The 17,860-nt window shown below is 40.8% G+C and overlaps 1 protein-coding gene across 1 annotated transcript; it reads right to left on the bottom strand.

Moving 5' to 3' along the window:
- Nucleotides 1–1,359: 1,359 nt before the first annotated feature.
- On the bottom strand, nt 1,360–5,402 carry LOC133930394 (aspartyl protease family protein At5g10770-like). The gene is made up of 2 exons (XM_062377031.1): nt 5,220–5,402; nt 1,360–2,934 (listed from the first exon to the last, which is right to left on the bottom strand). Exons 1-2 carry the CDS (start codon nt 5,314–5,316, stop codon nt 1,643–1,645), a joined length of 1,389 nt encoding a protein of 462 aa, XP_062233015.1. The 5' UTR covers nt 5,317–5,402; the 3' UTR covers nt 1,360–1,642.
- Nucleotides 5,403–17,860: the final 12,458 nt, after the last annotated feature.

Raw genomic sequence — 17,860 nt, 5'->3', positions numbered from 1 at the left:
ATTTTATTACTTACTCTTTATTATACCTTGATGTGATGATCATGTTGTAAAGACTCGTGTTCAGATTTTGGGTATAAAATACTTACCGGGACTACCGGAATAAGATTCTGGTTAATCATTGTAGTTGTGATTGTGTAAATGATCACTCTAATAATAAATTATAATATAATTTAAATGGTTCCTCACAATAATACAGAGAACTCTTAAATTTCTATTTCAAGCTAGCCTACCCATGCCCAGGTACCAGAGATATTCTTGCTATTCATGGTTTGGTGTCAGAGTCCATAACCAATAGGAAAAGGTGTACTTCTCTTCATCAATTATTACTCATGTGGATACTAGTTATCCTAACCAACAATTTATGTATACTGTAAACAGAGCATATTACAAATTTACACTAAGTTACTGTTGCACCATTCTTATCTAACTTATTGTTTAGCTATATTTGCAAAATGCCATCCACTAAGATCATGCTCCAACAATTAATTTTTTTTTTCTTTTGGAGGGCACACTACATGGTACACGCATATATACAGTTCCAATTGCATGAAGGAAGCTACTATTTTTCACGAAGATGAACAATCTAGTTTCACTGATACCGATTTTATCCTTGTTACAACCAAGGTTAGATGCCTGGATGAGATACCGTGCAAACGTGGGAGAATATATGACCTTGTGCACCCAGTTTACCTTCTTTTCAAAAGCATTGGGTAAGGGTGTTTCAGGTTAGCAGGTAGCTTATAAGATTGCTTATGCAGCTATTGTGCAATCTATACTACATCTGAGCTTATTTTGCAGCGATGAAATACAGTTAATTCAGCTGTAAAGGCAAAATGATTGACTTGGACATGAAATGTTTTATGTCATAAACTTTCATTACTCTTTAGATACTAGAGAATGCTGTAGTATTAACATATTGGTATGGAGATTTTTTACATGTACAATGCCCTTAGATTAAAAAGTATAAACTTTTTATCTGCAGTGGAAACTGATTCCTAGTTTTGACATTAATAGCAAAACATAAGATATGGGCGAAAACCAGCTGATGCGCATGTCGCGCCATCTGTGCCATGCAGTTCCCTCCGTAACGAAATGTAGTGATGTAACACTTGTTGAAGAATGCATCATGGCAACATCCAAATAATTAAAGTTTCTTATCATTTCCGTTGTCTCCTAGTGGTTGTGACAACCACGTACCTGAGCTTCAGTGTCTGCAAAGCGCATTTCATTACTCTTGTAGTTTCTAGGATTTTGTTTAATGGAATTTTAATCGAAATTCACTGTCAAAAGGCCCTAAAGTTTACAATTTTTGTGGAAGAATGTACGAAGCAAAAGGGTCCTTGAGATAACGGTGTGATGTTAAATAAACGAAGGGCTTGCCTTAACAAGAACATAACCAATAGACCAAATCTTCGAGCTATTACACTTGTTTTTTGACCTTACAATTGTTGAAGCACTTCCAATGAACTGTAGAAACCCAAACACTCCAATTTACCTATAAATGATGTACAATTTGCCAGTGACTGTAGTAACATGTAACACTTATCTTCATTAACTTCCATATGCAGTTACATGTTTATGCAAATTCAACCACCAAGCTTTACCATGACCAAACTCGGCATCCATGCGTGCAGTTCACCCTTCAGCTGCAACCGCCGGGCGCGAAGCCGATCCTGGACTGGGCAACATCGTAGACAAAGCTGAACGTCTGCTGCTGGGTGTTGCCGATGATCGCCGTGCTGTCCGTGGGCGCGAACGCCAGGCACGTCGTGGAGTCGTCCACGTCGATGAGCACGTTCCGCGTCGCCAGCTTCAGCGTCGCGGCGCCCCGGAAGGTCATATCAACGGACGGCACGCGCAGCTGCGACGCCTGACCCTGGAAGCACGTGTGCAGGATGGAGTACGCGGGCGCGCGGGGCGTCCCGCCCATGCCCGCGGCCACCGCCTTGCTCAGCGCGTTGTACACGCTCGTCGGCAGGCGCGTGATCACCGTGCCAGAGTCTATGATCGTCGGCAGGCTGCCATACTCCGACGGCGACACCGCCAGCGGGCTCCCCCCAACCGACATCCCCGCCAGGTTGATGAAGTAGAGCGAGCCGTCGAGCGAGCTCGATGCCATGGGTGTGTACGAGTACTGCCCTGGGTTGGAGGACCCGATGGAGAGATACCCCGAAGACGCCGACGTTGGGAGGCAGTAGGAAAAGGAGTAGCCAAGGCTGGGCGCGAGCTGGTAGAACAGCGAAAGCTTGTTGCGCGCGAGGCCGATGATCCCCGCCGACCTCCCGAAGAGCCCCTCGTTGTCCTGGCCACAGCCGTAGTAGAAGTTGGGGAACCTGCCGGTGCCGAATGAGACGGTGTCCTTGCTCAGGTACCCGACGGAGAAAGAGCTGTCGCCGTAGCTGGCCTGGTAGATGCAGGCGTTGGAGACGGAGCAGGCGGACGGGTTGAGCGTGGCAGACTGGAGCTCGTTACACTGGGATGCCGAGCACGGCACGGAGGCGTAGGTGCTGGACGCCCGGGGGTCGTAGAGCGGCCCTTCCTGGCGGTGGCACGAGACCAAGCACGGGGAGCACTGCAGCCAGGTGAGCGAGGAACCCGTGTCCACGACCATGGCGTAGGAGGTTGCAGGCGAGCCGAGGCCCAGGCGGGTGACGTAGTTGCCGACGCCCAGGGACACGCCCGGCGTTAGCGGCACGGAGACGGCCAGCGAGTCCGCGAGGCTACCGGCGACGGCGGGTTTCTTGCGGAGCGACGTCGGGCGCCGGGGACCCGGGGTCTTACTTGCGAGGCGCGAGGCGAGGTGGGCCACGCGGGCATCGTCGTGGGTGAGGACGGTGGAGAATGGGAGGTCAGACGGGAGCGGCGCCGGCGAGCAGGGGCTCCGCGGGTGGTGCAGCGTCAGGTGGAGGCCCGAGCCGTTGAGGTGCTGGAAATCTGCAGATAGTATCGACGCTCCGAGGTAAGTAATTAGTTACTCCATTACTTACATATGTCAAATGTCAATAATTTTTGTACGAGTCAAGGCAAGTCTGGAAGAAGTCTACTCGTATATTTTTCGTACGATTGATCTAAATATCCACGAAGGTCGACATTATTGGTTGAAAAGCGAACTCTAGTTTTACAAGTGAACGTTTGGGTGACCTTAATTTTGACAGCATGCATATTCAAGTACTAGCTAGTTGGTGACACTATTCACTCACTGAATAGCTTTTGAGAAGAAAGTGATCCCTTAGGTGATGATTGCTAGGTGCAAGCACCGATTAAGCACTGCTCAGCCGTTTAACCGTCGTATCGTGAGATGAGTGAGACAGCGACGTACCACCAAAGAGATTAAACAGCTAGCGTGCAAGCATTAAGGCGTGCAGCACTGAACCACCAATAATACCGCACAAACGGCCACCACAAAACAAAGACCTGTGACTGACTCGATCGGCCGCGCGAGCCGGGTGACCGTGTCACGCGCACCTCAAATCGACGTATATGCAACTTTCTTGACTCCATGATTTGAGCATCGTTAATTATTTGTCCCCATCTCTCGTATAGACCAATCACCAATGTGCTTTGTTTGACCGTGTTGTGATAAACTGGAACGGTAGGCCGACAGTTTTGGCATCATCGAAGTGTACGTCTTTTCCACGTACTAAACCAATATAGTTTGAGCCACCGGTGATGCTAATGACGAAGGACGGACTTTTTTCTAGTCTGCTACTTTAATAATATATAGTTGCCATGCGTTTGTTGCAAATTTTTTATGTATAGGTCATGTTGAACGTTTGGGTGCCCGGCAGAAAAGAGGGAACATATCAACATTGTTCTATATGCTGGATGATAAGGTCTAATTAAGTCCATCCTAACAGATAAGCTAAACTACCAAGGACATTAAGTACGTGTTAAGTTTAGGCACAGTACTTCTTGGGCCTACCATCATTCAACTTCGGGAACATTCAACATTGTATAAGAAACTCTACAAATTAAAGCAACCCAATGCAAAGATAAGTAGCAGTGATATTACTATTTTCATTAAAAAATCATAAGCTAAGCTTGATAGAGGATACATATACCAGAAACATAATTTGCTATAATTTAATACCATAGGTCCACAGTACATCACCTTATCATGAATGGCCAAAAGGACAAAGTGGCTGATTAATCAGTGCTAAATAAGAAAATAAAAACTATGTAGACCTAGCGACATTTGACGTACCATCTACCATGGTCTTCTCGCTATCTAAGCTTTCCATCTCCTCCAAAAGGAGAAAAAGGCTCGGTCATCTGTACAATGGTATATATGGGACTATTTTTGTTCTCTTTTACTTATCATTTAGCATATCGATACGGTTTTTGCACGTTTGATTATTATTTTTGATAATTACCTCTTGGTAAGAGTTGATAAAAATTAGATGATGTTAAAATATTTTTTATTAAAAATTTATTACTATTATTTTCATATGTCAAATCCTAATAGTTTTGTGTATATTAGTGGTCAACGTTTGTAAAATTTGACTACATATATTTTAAAATAATATTTATTTTAGAATAGAGGTAGTATGGTATAAATGGTGGTTGGAATTGAATTGGAGGCGTCAGCATTGGGATCACGGGAGAAAGGCAAAATAATCATGTCGCTACTTAAATCTGGCAGGAGTAATGCACCGCCGCCACCCAATTCAATGTGTCATGGCGTTTTGGACAACTAAGGGACTGGAAAAGAATTTGTGATACGACTAAATATATTAAAAGGAAAAAGAAAAAGAAAAGACTAGTAAACTTTTTTTCTTTCTTATTTATAAGTTCTACAATCCGTAATTCGACTGTGGACAATCATGTAATCTATCGAATGCTGTTCTTGACCTAAACAAGACCGTCTTTGACAGTGCTGAAAAAAGAAATTGTTGCAGAGGAATAGATATCGAATACTGAATGACCCAAGAACTAATTTAACCCTGCTTCTACTGCGTCTTATGAACTGTCAGGATTCATGAGTCACGACTGTCAATTTCTTCACTAGACAATTCTAGCTGTTGCCCATCTGGACACAGTATATATATCATCTGAGAAGAACATCTTTATTTCTACTGCTTAACTACAGCTACTAATTATCTAATGTGAAATCACTGATCGATCCAATATGAACATAGTAAGAGCAAATTAACGGATAAAGGAAGAGACAAAATAGTTGCAAACAAAATTGAGTAGTTATGATGGGAGCATCTATATACCATTGACTTGCGAGGTGCAGGCGTCGGTGACGTCCCTGACCGGAGTCGCAACGGTGAACAGAAGGGAGCAAGCCAGAAGAAGAGGAAGCAGCTCCATGGCGTTCCCAGCCGAAAGAAGCTTCCTCTTGAGGCCGTGCAGTGAGGTCAGGCCATGGCGCTCTCTGGCCTTTATATAGAGAGAGAAAGATTCCTATATGATGTATGCGGTGTGGGAATCTCGCCGATAGCTTTCATCACGTTAATTTAGCTAGTCATCATTCCATCTACACAAACGATTGAGTATGGTGATTTGGTGAATAGCAATCGTGCACAGTTACACAGTTTCCTTTACTTCAATTGTGACTAGAATTAGGCAGCTGCTAAACATGTACAGTGCTCTCATGAATAATGAAGGAAAAGGTTCTCTATACGGATATACAGTACTCCCTCCATTCGAGGATGTAATGCCTATTTTATTTTGAAAAAAATCATCAAAAGTAAATTTTAACCGTTAATTTCTCTTATAATATATTATTAATTGTTATAAAATTAACATCATACTAAAAGTACATTAAAATACAAATTTACTAAAACATGTATACTAAACATGTATATAATTTGACTAATTATCAGTCAAAACTTATAAAATTTTATTTTTTAAATAAAATACGCCTTAGAATGGAGGGAGTACTCTTCAAAGTTTGATTTTTGAAATTTCTGACTAATTTGGCGCAAAAAATGTGATTGTGTATCCCTAGTTAGTGTAGAGGTGAAGGGTTGTGCTTCCATTATGTAAAAAGTTAGGCCAAAAAAATGAGAACAATCTGCAGCACCGTATTCATGAGGATGATTACACGATTAATAGCAAGAAAACTGCCACCTTACCATCCACATGACATGTTCCTGGTACCAAGAAAATGGAGTTGTCAGACCTTTATGTCACAATGAAAGGACGTCGAGTGTTAGACAAAGTGTTTAGAGCCACTCAATTAGTGGTTAACCATGCTGATCCCCAAGTTGGTGCTCTGTTGCAAAGAGCTAGCTCGGCCGGGCACAGTTTTATTTCACCTAAGGCGATGTTTTAATCTTTCAAGCTCCCGGACCACTAACGTAGATTGGAAAGGGATTCAGCCCATCCAAACATAGCCTAAAACTACATAAATGAGTTGTATTTGAAGACCAATCCTATACATAATGTCAAAAATTCTTCCTTGTTTAACATATAGCCTAAAAATACATGAGCTCACAGGCTATAGTCCTCGGCTGGGCTTGGAGACTTCCTTGTTTGCATCCTCCAATGCTACAAACTTTGTAAGCGTTTTGGTGGACAGCGAGTTGGCTGGTCCGTCTGGGTAATGAATTTCCTTACCGATAAAAAAAAAACCTTCAGTGTAAGGAAAGTTTAACATGGAGTAAGTTTCATGGTACTACCCATACACCGACACAACTAGTGTCAGCTATCGCAATATAATGTTTAAATCCTTCTAATAGATTGCTCGTTTTAGCATACCTATATGAAACAACACTTTACACTAATAAAAAAGATCATCCTTATCCCTCTTTCATTGCCAGTTTAGTAATAACCGACAGTGATAATATATCACTACCGATTTATAAGCGCCAGACGTATATAACACTACTAGAAAAAAATATTTGTATAGACGGTTTGAAACCCTTGTGCGGGACGCTTTTCCGAACCATATGTGGAAAAGAGTCTTTACAAATCAGATTTATACAAACGAGTTTTAAACCGTCTGTAAAAAATATTTGTACTGATAACTCCAATCACAAGGTGTCTGTACTACGGAATATCATATACGGCTCGAAGTTTTGAGCCGTCTATGATATAGTAATAGTACAGACGACTCCACTAATGAGACGTTTGTATTATGGTACAATACAGATGACTCTAAGTTGTGAGCCGTCTGTGATATTATAACAGTATAGATACCTCCAATAACGAGCCATCTGCACTATGGTACAGTACAGACGACTACAGTTTCGAGTCGTCTATGATATAGAAACATAAGCTGTCTGTTGTGATTTATACAAACGGTTGTAGGCCTAAAACCGTCTGTACCATATATATATATATATATATATATATATATATATATAGTACTGAATTTATATATTTCTGAATGTAAACTGACATATCAATAACAGATCATACACATAGCAGGTCATTTACATTCAAACTCCATACACACAGTAGATCATACACACAATAGATCGAACATATTCATTCAATGTCACAAAGTCATATACATATCACGGCACAAAGTCATACACATAAACAGAAGTAAAATGTTAATATTACAGAGCCTCATAACATTTGGAAAGCATTCTTCGTTCTTCATTCTTGAGTCAACCCCATACCTGATAATATATAAACCAACAAATTAGCTTTACCATATTGAATTAAAAGGAAGTAAAGAGTTCATTTTCTTCATTTTAGCTTATAATACATCAATAGATTGCAAGATGCAAGCATTTTCAATATATTGAACTGACCCGCTTCTGTTGAGATTACAAACTTTGGCTCATAAAGTTCTCACGATCATGAAATTCACCGCTCTCCTTTAAGATCTCCGCATTTATGAAATGGATGAAACATTTTTGAATATACATAACATCCACTTTCTCGAGGCTATTTGTAGGAAATTTATATGTCCATAGAAAAAAATTAAAATAGTTAGGCACAATGATGAAAAATGTATTTTAATATACTATAATTACACTAACCAGCGGATATACTGGTGGACTAAAGCCAACAATTTGCATCATATAATGGGCAACATAGTACCCGCAGAGGTTAGTGCCCTGTGACTACCTATGACACTGCAGAAATTTGTGCATGGTCAAGTTAGTTCTATGGAATGCATATTATAACGGTAAATTGATTTGCGATGAAGGAATTATTACCAAAAACTTATGTTGGTGGGTCGTCGAGAGTTTATCTCTCTGTACAAGCCCGCCCATCGAAGCATACTTCTCCAACACCCCTTTTAGCAAGTCTGTCAGATCTGTATACCTCTCTGAGTCATAGTATATCGAGTCAAGGTATATGTAATGTTGTTTGTGTGTATAGATACGAAATAGCATCCAATGGTATCGGTAATTGTATGGTAGAAGAACAAGGTCCTTTGATCCACAGAGAGTGACCTTGGTCTCCGTGACGTATTTCTCGACCTCCCTTAGAGACCAAGTGATTGTTGACCCACATACGACTTGTGGGTCGAGGAATCCAATTCTCGGATTCTTTCTCCTGGCTTGTTAAATCATATGTCTACACATCAGAGTTATGTAGATGAATGAGTGTATCAATGAGTTAGATAGTTCATTAAGCATAGATCATGATTAATAACACTTACAATGTCCAGCATCTCATTAGGCCAACATCTAGTGAATCATGACGGTAGAGGAGGAATAAATCTTTGAAGGTCATAAGGAAGGTTCCACCTGGTTTCAGGAAATGCTGCCGCTGGTACATGGCGTTGAAACAAGGAGAATGATGTTTCTCCTCATGGAACCTCTTCATGTATATGTCGTGCAGAATCATACTTGTCTAGCCCAATTGCTCTATTGCTTTCTTGCTCAGTAACAGCTCGCCTACCACATAGGTGTTTAACAGAAGTTCTTCTTCTACCTCCTTGCTCTTGCCCTTCTGTTTGTTGGCTCTGCGTTTTCTGGGAGGTACCATTTTTGCAGACTATTGGTCAGATTTGCTGGACAATTGTTGTTGCTCATGTGGTGCAGAAGGAGATTTGACATTCATTGGAGCACGATGAAAAGAGAAGTCACTACCATCACATACTGGCAACCGGTGTTATGAACTTCTTCGGCCACTAGATGAAGGAGTGGACGACATCCCCTAGTGTCTTGATGTCATCCTTTGGGGGAATAGGAAGTGGGAGGGACGTGCAATTCCTATAGACCATGTCCACTGACACCCTAGTGTAACTAGGCTATAGCGGGACTCCGTGAATCGTCTGTTCCCTACCACATGGGAACGCCAAGCCAGTTTCAACCTCAATGATTTTATCAAAGCCAACAGTGGTGGGTGGTAAGAGCTTGCACTTCGTGGCTGCCTCAATGTCATCGATGGGGTATCTCTCGCTAAGGACCTATTTTGGAATGTCGTCGATGGGGGGTCACCTTCAAATCCGCCGATAGGGAAGTCATGTTGATCGAGCATGTTATCTGGATCGTTACCTGGTGCAGATACGCAGCTACTCCGGTGTCGAGTCGGTGGAGATTCAAGTGTCGTGGCTGCATCTTGCTGCCTCATTGCCCGTACTCACTCAACCCATTGTTCCATCCTTTCTGCAAGCATATCCATATCTTCTTTCATCCTTGCTTCAACCTCAACGACAATCTCCATTCTCATCTGTTCACGCTTTGCTGCTTTGCGCTCAGCTATGTTTCTCCTTCAGCTCCTATATGAATTAGTGTCATCAGGGAATTCCAACTTCCATGGAATGGAAACAAATATGCCATGCATGTGACCTGGGTGCTCTTTGTTTCCCAGAGCCGGGGTTAGTATGTGTTTTTCTCGAAATAGCTAGAATGATCTTTGAGTGGATGCTTTCAAAAGTTGCAGGATCCTTTGAGCCACTTGCTCGGTTTCTGGCTTCCTGAAGGTGACGAAACTATCGACCAAGTGCAAGGCCCTTCCTTAGAACCAGTTCCAGGCCTGCCTCTCTGGGATCTGCGAAAATGGTGCGAAGCGGTTCTCCTGAGCTACCTGCTCATCCTCCTTGTCTCAGTCCAACTCCTTGCGCACGTACCCACCGGTGCTAAGCCTGTGGGGTTGCGTGATTGGCGTGCCTTGTTAGCTTGACTCTGCTGCTGAAATTCCTCAGACTGGCACCTCGCCACAAACTCTAGCCATTGATCCGCCAAGTACACATAAGCTATTGGGGACGAGATCCTGCTTCACATATGTATTATACAGCTCAGTCTTAAAGGTCTTCCATTCCTTACCTATCTTGGTTATTGCCTGTCTTTCCACGTCCTCCAAAGAGCATCCTTCAGGGAAGTCAAATTGAGCTTTAATTGTTTCCTACAAGAAGCTTTTCTTGTTTTGTGCCACGGCCTTCCAGTTTAGGTTGGTTATCTTGACCCTTGTCTGTCCAAGTGAGGCGCATGCTCTAAAGAATGCTACTTGAGCTTGTTGAGGCTGCGTTGGCACACCTGCCTCATTGACGTGAGTTATGGTGTAGTGACCTGTGGGCATTTGGTTTTTGCCTCAGCCACCTCGCTTTCACTTCTGCATCTGAGTTTCTTCTATTTGCTCCTAAGAAGTTGACTTTGCATCTTGTTGAGTAGTGACCCCCTCTTATTGTTGAGGAGAAGAGGTCGGAGGCAGTTTAAGTTCATCTCTAGACGCCATCTTCAAAATAGGAAAAGTTCAAAAGCTTAGAATATATATATGACAATAGAACGTGTATCGATCTCAAAAAGAAAATAAAAAAGATAATGAGATGTGGATATATAGTATAGGCTTACAGTCGACTACCCTTTCTAAACATACACCCTTTTCCAAATAAATGGATCGTACAATTTCTTGTTCTGGGTGCTACGTTTAAGAATCTTCCCATAGTTAAGATTGAAACAAAGCTAAGAATTACAATGTACTTGTGGAGTACAGATAGTCTCTTGTACATGGTAAGCTTAACAGGCTAAAAACATGCCAATATGTCGTACTTCATTGAAATGACTTCATACTTTCTTTTGTCTGACTGAATTATTGTACTAGGAATTCATATAAAATAGAGAGAGAGAGAGAGAGAGAGAGAGAGAGAGAGAGAGAGAGAGAGAGAGATCCTCCACAAAATTACCAACTGTTGACAAGCCAATTGGTAATGAAGGGCTAACATAAGGCCATAAGCAAACATAACAACCATATAGTAATATATATATACATGACCTTTGAATGAAACAACATGTAAACAGGACCATCAATATCCACCATCATGTATATTCCATGTACTGGACAGTAGGAATAAAAATTGAATAAATGTGCTCTTAGAAATAATGTAACAATTGGCCTCAAGACTAAGATTGTCCTGCTCCCTAATTGTCCTATCAAGTATGGAATCAATGTTCACCACTGAGCTGAATCACCCAAATATGGAATCAATGTTCACCCAAATATCTCAGTGTTCTTCAGTGAACCACCCAAATATGGAATCAATGTTCACCACTGAGCTGAATCTACAGGGTGCCATATCATTGCATCATTCTTACGACCCTCCTTATACCATCGCAACAATTGGGACTCCTTTTTATTCTAGAACAAACGCTTCAAATGGAGAATTATAGGAAAATACCACATCACTTTCTAGGAGGACCTTTCCTCTTACTGCCTTCCTCCATGTCACCACCGTCATTTCTACGCTTGTACTGATGGGTTTCACAAATAGGACAATGATCCAGGTCTGCATACTCTCCACGAAACATGACAGAATCCTCCTTACATGCATGTATATTTTCTACCTCCAATCCCAAAGGACAAACTATCTTCTTCGCTTCATAGACGGTCTTAGGCACCTTGTTCGCCTCTGGTAGCATGTCCTTTAGCAGATGCAACAATGCTTTGAAGCTCCTATTAGACAAACGATGGGTTGCCTTCAATTGCAGAAGTGTAAGCACTGCAAGCAACAGCGTGTATTTCTCCTTACAGCTAGGATAAAATAGTGTCTTCGAGTCTCGCACCAGTTCCTGGAATTTGACAAACTCACCATCACTATACTCGTCATGCCCCTCAGCATCACGCACCATTTGGTCCACATTCTTCACAAAATCCACATAGTCATCATTGAATCCTAATATGTCTCCATCCCTGAGATAATCATCCAAATCACCGGTTGGCAGGAGTCCTTGATCCGTATTGCCATCCGGGAGGATCTGATCCATTTCCCCTTCGTTAAGGCCTTCCTCTCCGTGTTTATTCCAAACGTGATATCTCTCTTTGAATCCACGTCTTAACAAGTGATTGTACATATTGTGAGGTTTTAGGAACTTCTTCTCATTCTTGCAATCACAGCCTGGACACCAAATTGTCGTTTTACCCCGACCTTCCATATCTGCCACTGTGACAATCAAGAAAGACTTCACCCCGCTTATGTACTCATTATAAGTACAGCAATCAAGATACATCTAACTTTGGTCCACCATCTATGAATTGAAAAAATATTAATTCCAAATAGAAACAACTGAGAAGGTAGAATAAGTATAAAAATTCTAACTTAATTTAACTAAATTAAGTGTGTACATGTATTCTAGTGATATTCAAGACAACAATTAATATCCAAATATGATACATGTTATCTTTGGCGAAGGATCCTAGCTAATTTCTAATAGGTAATGATAGGTCCTAATCCCATTCAAGGATATGTAGCCCGAGTAGGTTTCCATGCTCTTTTATGATTCTGGAGAAAATTTTGATAGAACCTCCCCATTGTTATCTAAATACACATCTCGACAACGAGCCGAGAGGGTGTGTATCTGGAGAACAATAGGGAGAGGTCACTGAAATTCTCTCTAGAACCATACAGAGCACAGAAACCTACTACTCCGATCACATATCCTCGAATTGTCCAAAGTACGTGGACAATTTGGGAGCATATTCTTCTAAATATGATGATTTGCCAAGTGATATTTATAATCAAACACTCTCAAACGGGAGACATAGGTTACAACATGTACACTAAGGGGGACAATCCGCATATATCAAGATGTGAGAGAAGGAGCAAAATATATGAGCAAGAGGAGGAGGAGAGGGAGGAGGCAAACCTTCAAAGGCCAATGACAGACACCAACTTCAAATCACCGAGATTTGATTTGGCCTCAACAGAATCGCCAAAAAAATCGCCCCTTTGTCGAGCAGTCGTGGCGAACAGATAATGTCTGGTCATGCTGCTCGGGGAATAAAATAACAGTAAACATCACTTATTAGTGACGGGTTATAAGGACAACTGTCAATAATGAGTGAGCCATTAGTGATTGGTCTTATAACAACCCGTCACTAATGAGTGGCCCCGGGATAGAGCCGCCAAGGCTACATTTAGTGAAGGATTATAAGGACATCCGTCACTAATGACTTAACATTAGTGACAGGTTATAAGGACACGCGTCACTAATTATTTAACATTAATTATGGGAGATAAGGATACCTGTCACTAATGACACATTAGTGACAGGGAAAACTAAGACCTATCACTAATGACTTCTACAAGAAGATATTGACTTTTAGAATAGAGATATGAATGCAAACAGAGAGTACTTCAACAGATCCCATTCAACAGAATATAACTGAACTTTGATGGACAACATCCTAAAGCAATGTCCGGATTTGGTAGCCGTCTTCACAATCAAGAACACAGATATACATCCAGAAACTTGAATTTAACTCAAGTCAATCATACAATATAGTTATGCATACATAAAGTACTTATCCAAATATCCATACATCATTACACTTGAGCATTTGGCGGAGCACTAACCTCTGATATTTAACATAGTTGAAATATACAATACTATAATACTTCATCGATATACATTAGTGGATGAATTAATGCACTCTCTTTCGCTTGACATGGACGACCTGATGCTTTACCATAGATAGTAAACATGTCTTATTAGCTAATTCATTTTTCACTTAAATGAAACCTTATGTCAGCTTGGAAGTTGCCTTCAGCAGTGAAGTCTACTCTGGAGCTATAAAAGCTTAACCCAAGATGCTCCATGACTTGATCTAAGATAGCATGAAAGCTAATTGCCGCAAAGGTGTCACCAAAAATATCCTACAAGCAAAGAAAATAAAATTATGAAAATAATACACACTAACAGTCATGTATATCAAAACAACCAGATTACATATTACTGTACCATATCATATTCATCGAACTGAGCAAGCCTCTCACTAATCGAAGCCTAATCCTCTTCGCCCTCCTCGAGTGCTTTTATTCAAAAATAGTTGTAGTCAGGCAAAAAGAACCCATACTCCTTAAACACTTTCAGGCACCCTTCAACTGCAGTTCTTTTGGAATGCAACGAAATCGATGATGTATTGCCACATGCCCTAATAGTGATATCACCACTACTTTCTCTCCTTGAACGTATGTCAAAAAAGATAAATAGCTTCACAAAATTCCTTCCATCTAGAGTGGATTGCACAAAAGGTACAGTGTAACCTATCGCAGGGATTACCTCTTTGAGCTATATGATCGGTTTCAACACCTACATGATAGGATGATGTGAATTGAGCCTAATGTACTATAAACTCAATTAAATTGCTGTTTCCTAATGAGTGTTGCTATAAGCCTAACAATGAGGGAGAAAAATAAAAGAGGTTACTATGATCGGTCTCAATTGTGGCCGATGGAGGAACACTGCTGGGGGAATGCCTAGAGGGTAGTGTATGCCTGGAGCGTGAGCCGATGAAGGAGCTTTTGGGATCCATCAAAGTTCGCCATGGCTACAACAATGGCCCCCACCGCTATCTTGATCCATCGCCCTAACCATAGTGGGTAGAGGGGGGCGGCAGCGTATGTCGAGCTGTGGTGGAGGGGGGAGGATGGAGGCAGTGTCGGCGGCAAGGTGCGAACGGCGGTGGCGGCAGGAGGAGGAGGCGAGCGGATGTGAGTGGAGAGGAGAGTGGTCGAGAGAGAGAAATGGGCGGGTAGGAGTGGTCGGTGAAGAAATTAGTGACGGGTAATAATAACACCCGTCACTAATAAGTTAGTCATTAGTAACGGTAACAACTACGACCCAACACTAATTACTTTAATATTAATGACGGATTTTATAATGACCCGTCACTAATTAGTAGGCTATATTTAGTGATGTGTACCCTATATACCCGTTATTAATGACTGAATAATTAGTGACGGATATTAATGTGACACATCACAAATATCTTTAGTGACAGGTCATTTGCTCACCATCACTAATAGTGCACTAGTGACAGGTATTGAGGAGTCATCACCAATGACATGTCTCCTTTGATGGTTTCTTACGTAGTGAAACTTTATACGAAAATTATAGCTCTCAATGAGGTCTACAACTTTGTAGTTGATAAGTTTTTTATTTAAATCAATATAGATGCTGAATAATCATCTAAAGATTGTCGAAGGAAAACAATGCACTCTACCACAAAATAAATTGTTGGATCTGGTGTAACACTAGTAGGAATCATTGAAAAAACCACACACATGGCCACACAGTTGAAAACTATAACTTCAAAGATTTTTATTGTGAGTTTGATATCTCAAATTGATGAAACATCTGCGCACCACTGACTTTCAGATGTAGCACTATGTCTCCATAAATTTTCAAGCAAATTGGAAAAGGTCAATTTTCGAACAAAAATTTTAAAGGTCCTGTTAAGGGTCTTCTGAGCGTTTTTTAGGTTAAGAAAGGTACAACTGTAAACACCTCTATTTTTTTAGATGTGTCACCTCATTAACTTTGAAAGTAGAGGTCGAACGTCAATATCAGATTCCATATGCAAAAGTTATGACTATTTTGTTGAACAATGAACCGATTGGAGACAAACTTTTTCATACCGAGTCGGATGGAGATAAACTTTATATGGATATTGTAGATCTAGATGAGATGTACAACTTTGTATTTGATAATTTTTTCATTTTAGAGCCCTATAGATATCCAAATAATTGTCCAAAGATTTGAGTAACAAATGTCAAAAGAATAAATTTCAACATAGCCATCATGTAAGATTGTGAGGTAAGATGGTAAGAAAGTTCCCGCGTGAGGGGGCAGGTCGCCAATTAGAATCCCACAAAATGCACGAGCATGTAATTTGCTATATTCAAGTGAGAATGACCACAGGAGCCATGTGGGTTCGTTCATCGAGTGAGAAAAAAAAATTGATCCCAAAAACATTAGATTTGAGAACGATTATTACTACTAGTTCGTAACACAAATCAGTAATGATGACTCTATTACTGCCGCTTCCAAAACTGACAACGAGTATCACTATTGCTTATTTACTATCGGTTCATGAACCGATAATGATGCCATTTTTTAATCGACATTGATGTCATTTCTGTAGTAGTGGCTGGACTCTATATATAAGGAGTAGCCGACACCCCTTTGAAATCAAGCAAAGAAGAATTAATCTAAGTCTCCCTCATCTATAGTCTAATCTTTCATCCCTAACAGCTGGTGTCGTTCGACTATCCTTCCGATGAATGTTTATCCCTATTATGATCCTAGATTATAACACATAGCGTCGAAAAGATGCAAATGGGAATTCACTAAAGCTTGAGACATTACTTATTGATGACCACTCTCTGCTGTATGTGGAGTCACTGACAAGCATTCACTTTGCAAGGGACTTGTCTATATGGGATGACCCTATCATGACATCCTTACCTGAGCAATGGATTCTGTAGAATCAGACTACACTACAGAGTTTGTGGATATGCAAAGTGAAGTCTCTGCAGTGTCTTCCTTAAAGCCATGCAAATCTCTGCTCTATCTCCAACGTTTCAGTCTATTTGGTGCTCCCCTTGTTGATTCACTAGCAGAAATGCCAGCATCATTGAGCAGTCTCACTATTAATTATTGCCACTCAATGTTAGCTGAGCGGTGCAGAAACGGATGCTGTGACTGAGCAAGATAGCTCATATCCCTGATGTGAAAACCAATGTTCTACAGGAAGAAACATCATGAGTAAGTTCATTATTGCATCTTCCATCTTGTTCCTTTTCTTGATTTATTTATCTTCTCCTAGCCAGATCAATTTTTTAGTCATTGTTCATTAGGTGTGAAAAGTGTATGCCAATGAATGCTGTCCTCAGGATAACCTTCAGCTAGCTAACACCAAAACTCTCGTGCCCAAGCGAGCCTGTGTAAATGTGCGCAAGATGGTCCACAGCAAATAATCCTTTCCCCTTTTATTTAGCCCACTTTGTTGAGTAGTTTCAGTTCGAAATTGCAATCAGTATTTCCCTCAAAAAGAAAAGCAAAAACTTTTTTTGGTTAATGTAGAAAAGTCGGTTTGGATAAAACTCTGGAATCTCACTCTCTCATTCTTTGCCTAAATACATATATAAATACATACAAGGGCCTCTTGGGCCTTAGACAACTTCTACATGAAAATACAGCCAACACCCCTTCTAAGATGGGTGATATATATCTATCATTCCTATACTAGTACATGCTAAGTTATATTTTTTTACTTCTAAATCTTTAGTTAAATAATTTACTACTTGACTACTGAGTTTATATAACTTAACACTAGAATTCTATATTCTAACTTCTCCTTGATAAAGGAGCGATCTATCTCCTTCTGTCATACTGAACTAGATAGCGATGTTGATAATTGACTTATTATCACATCAAACTCTTAAGAGGCCTTTTCTTAGCACATTCAACTTTGATAAAAGATTTTTTACCCATAATGTCTTGCTCACCATAAGAGACATAGCTATGTACTCTGCTTCAACCGTTGAACAAGATACTGCCGATTGCTTCTTACTCTTTTATGACACCAAATAAGAGTTTGATGTGGATCTCCTACCATCAAGACTGCTAGCCAGCCAGCATCACAATAACCTTCCACATTTAGATGACTATAGCTCTTGAACAAAATTCCCTCCAAGACTACCTTAGAATCTGCTAAAGGGCAT

The sequence above is a fragment of the Phragmites australis genome, chromosome 10 (assembly GCF_958298935.1).
Source record: "Phragmites australis chromosome 10, lpPhrAust1.1, whole genome shotgun sequence".
Lineage (NCBI taxonomy): Eukaryota > Viridiplantae > Streptophyta > Magnoliopsida > Poales > Poaceae > Phragmites > Phragmites australis.
This window is presented reverse-complemented; position numbering and strand designations above follow the sequence as displayed.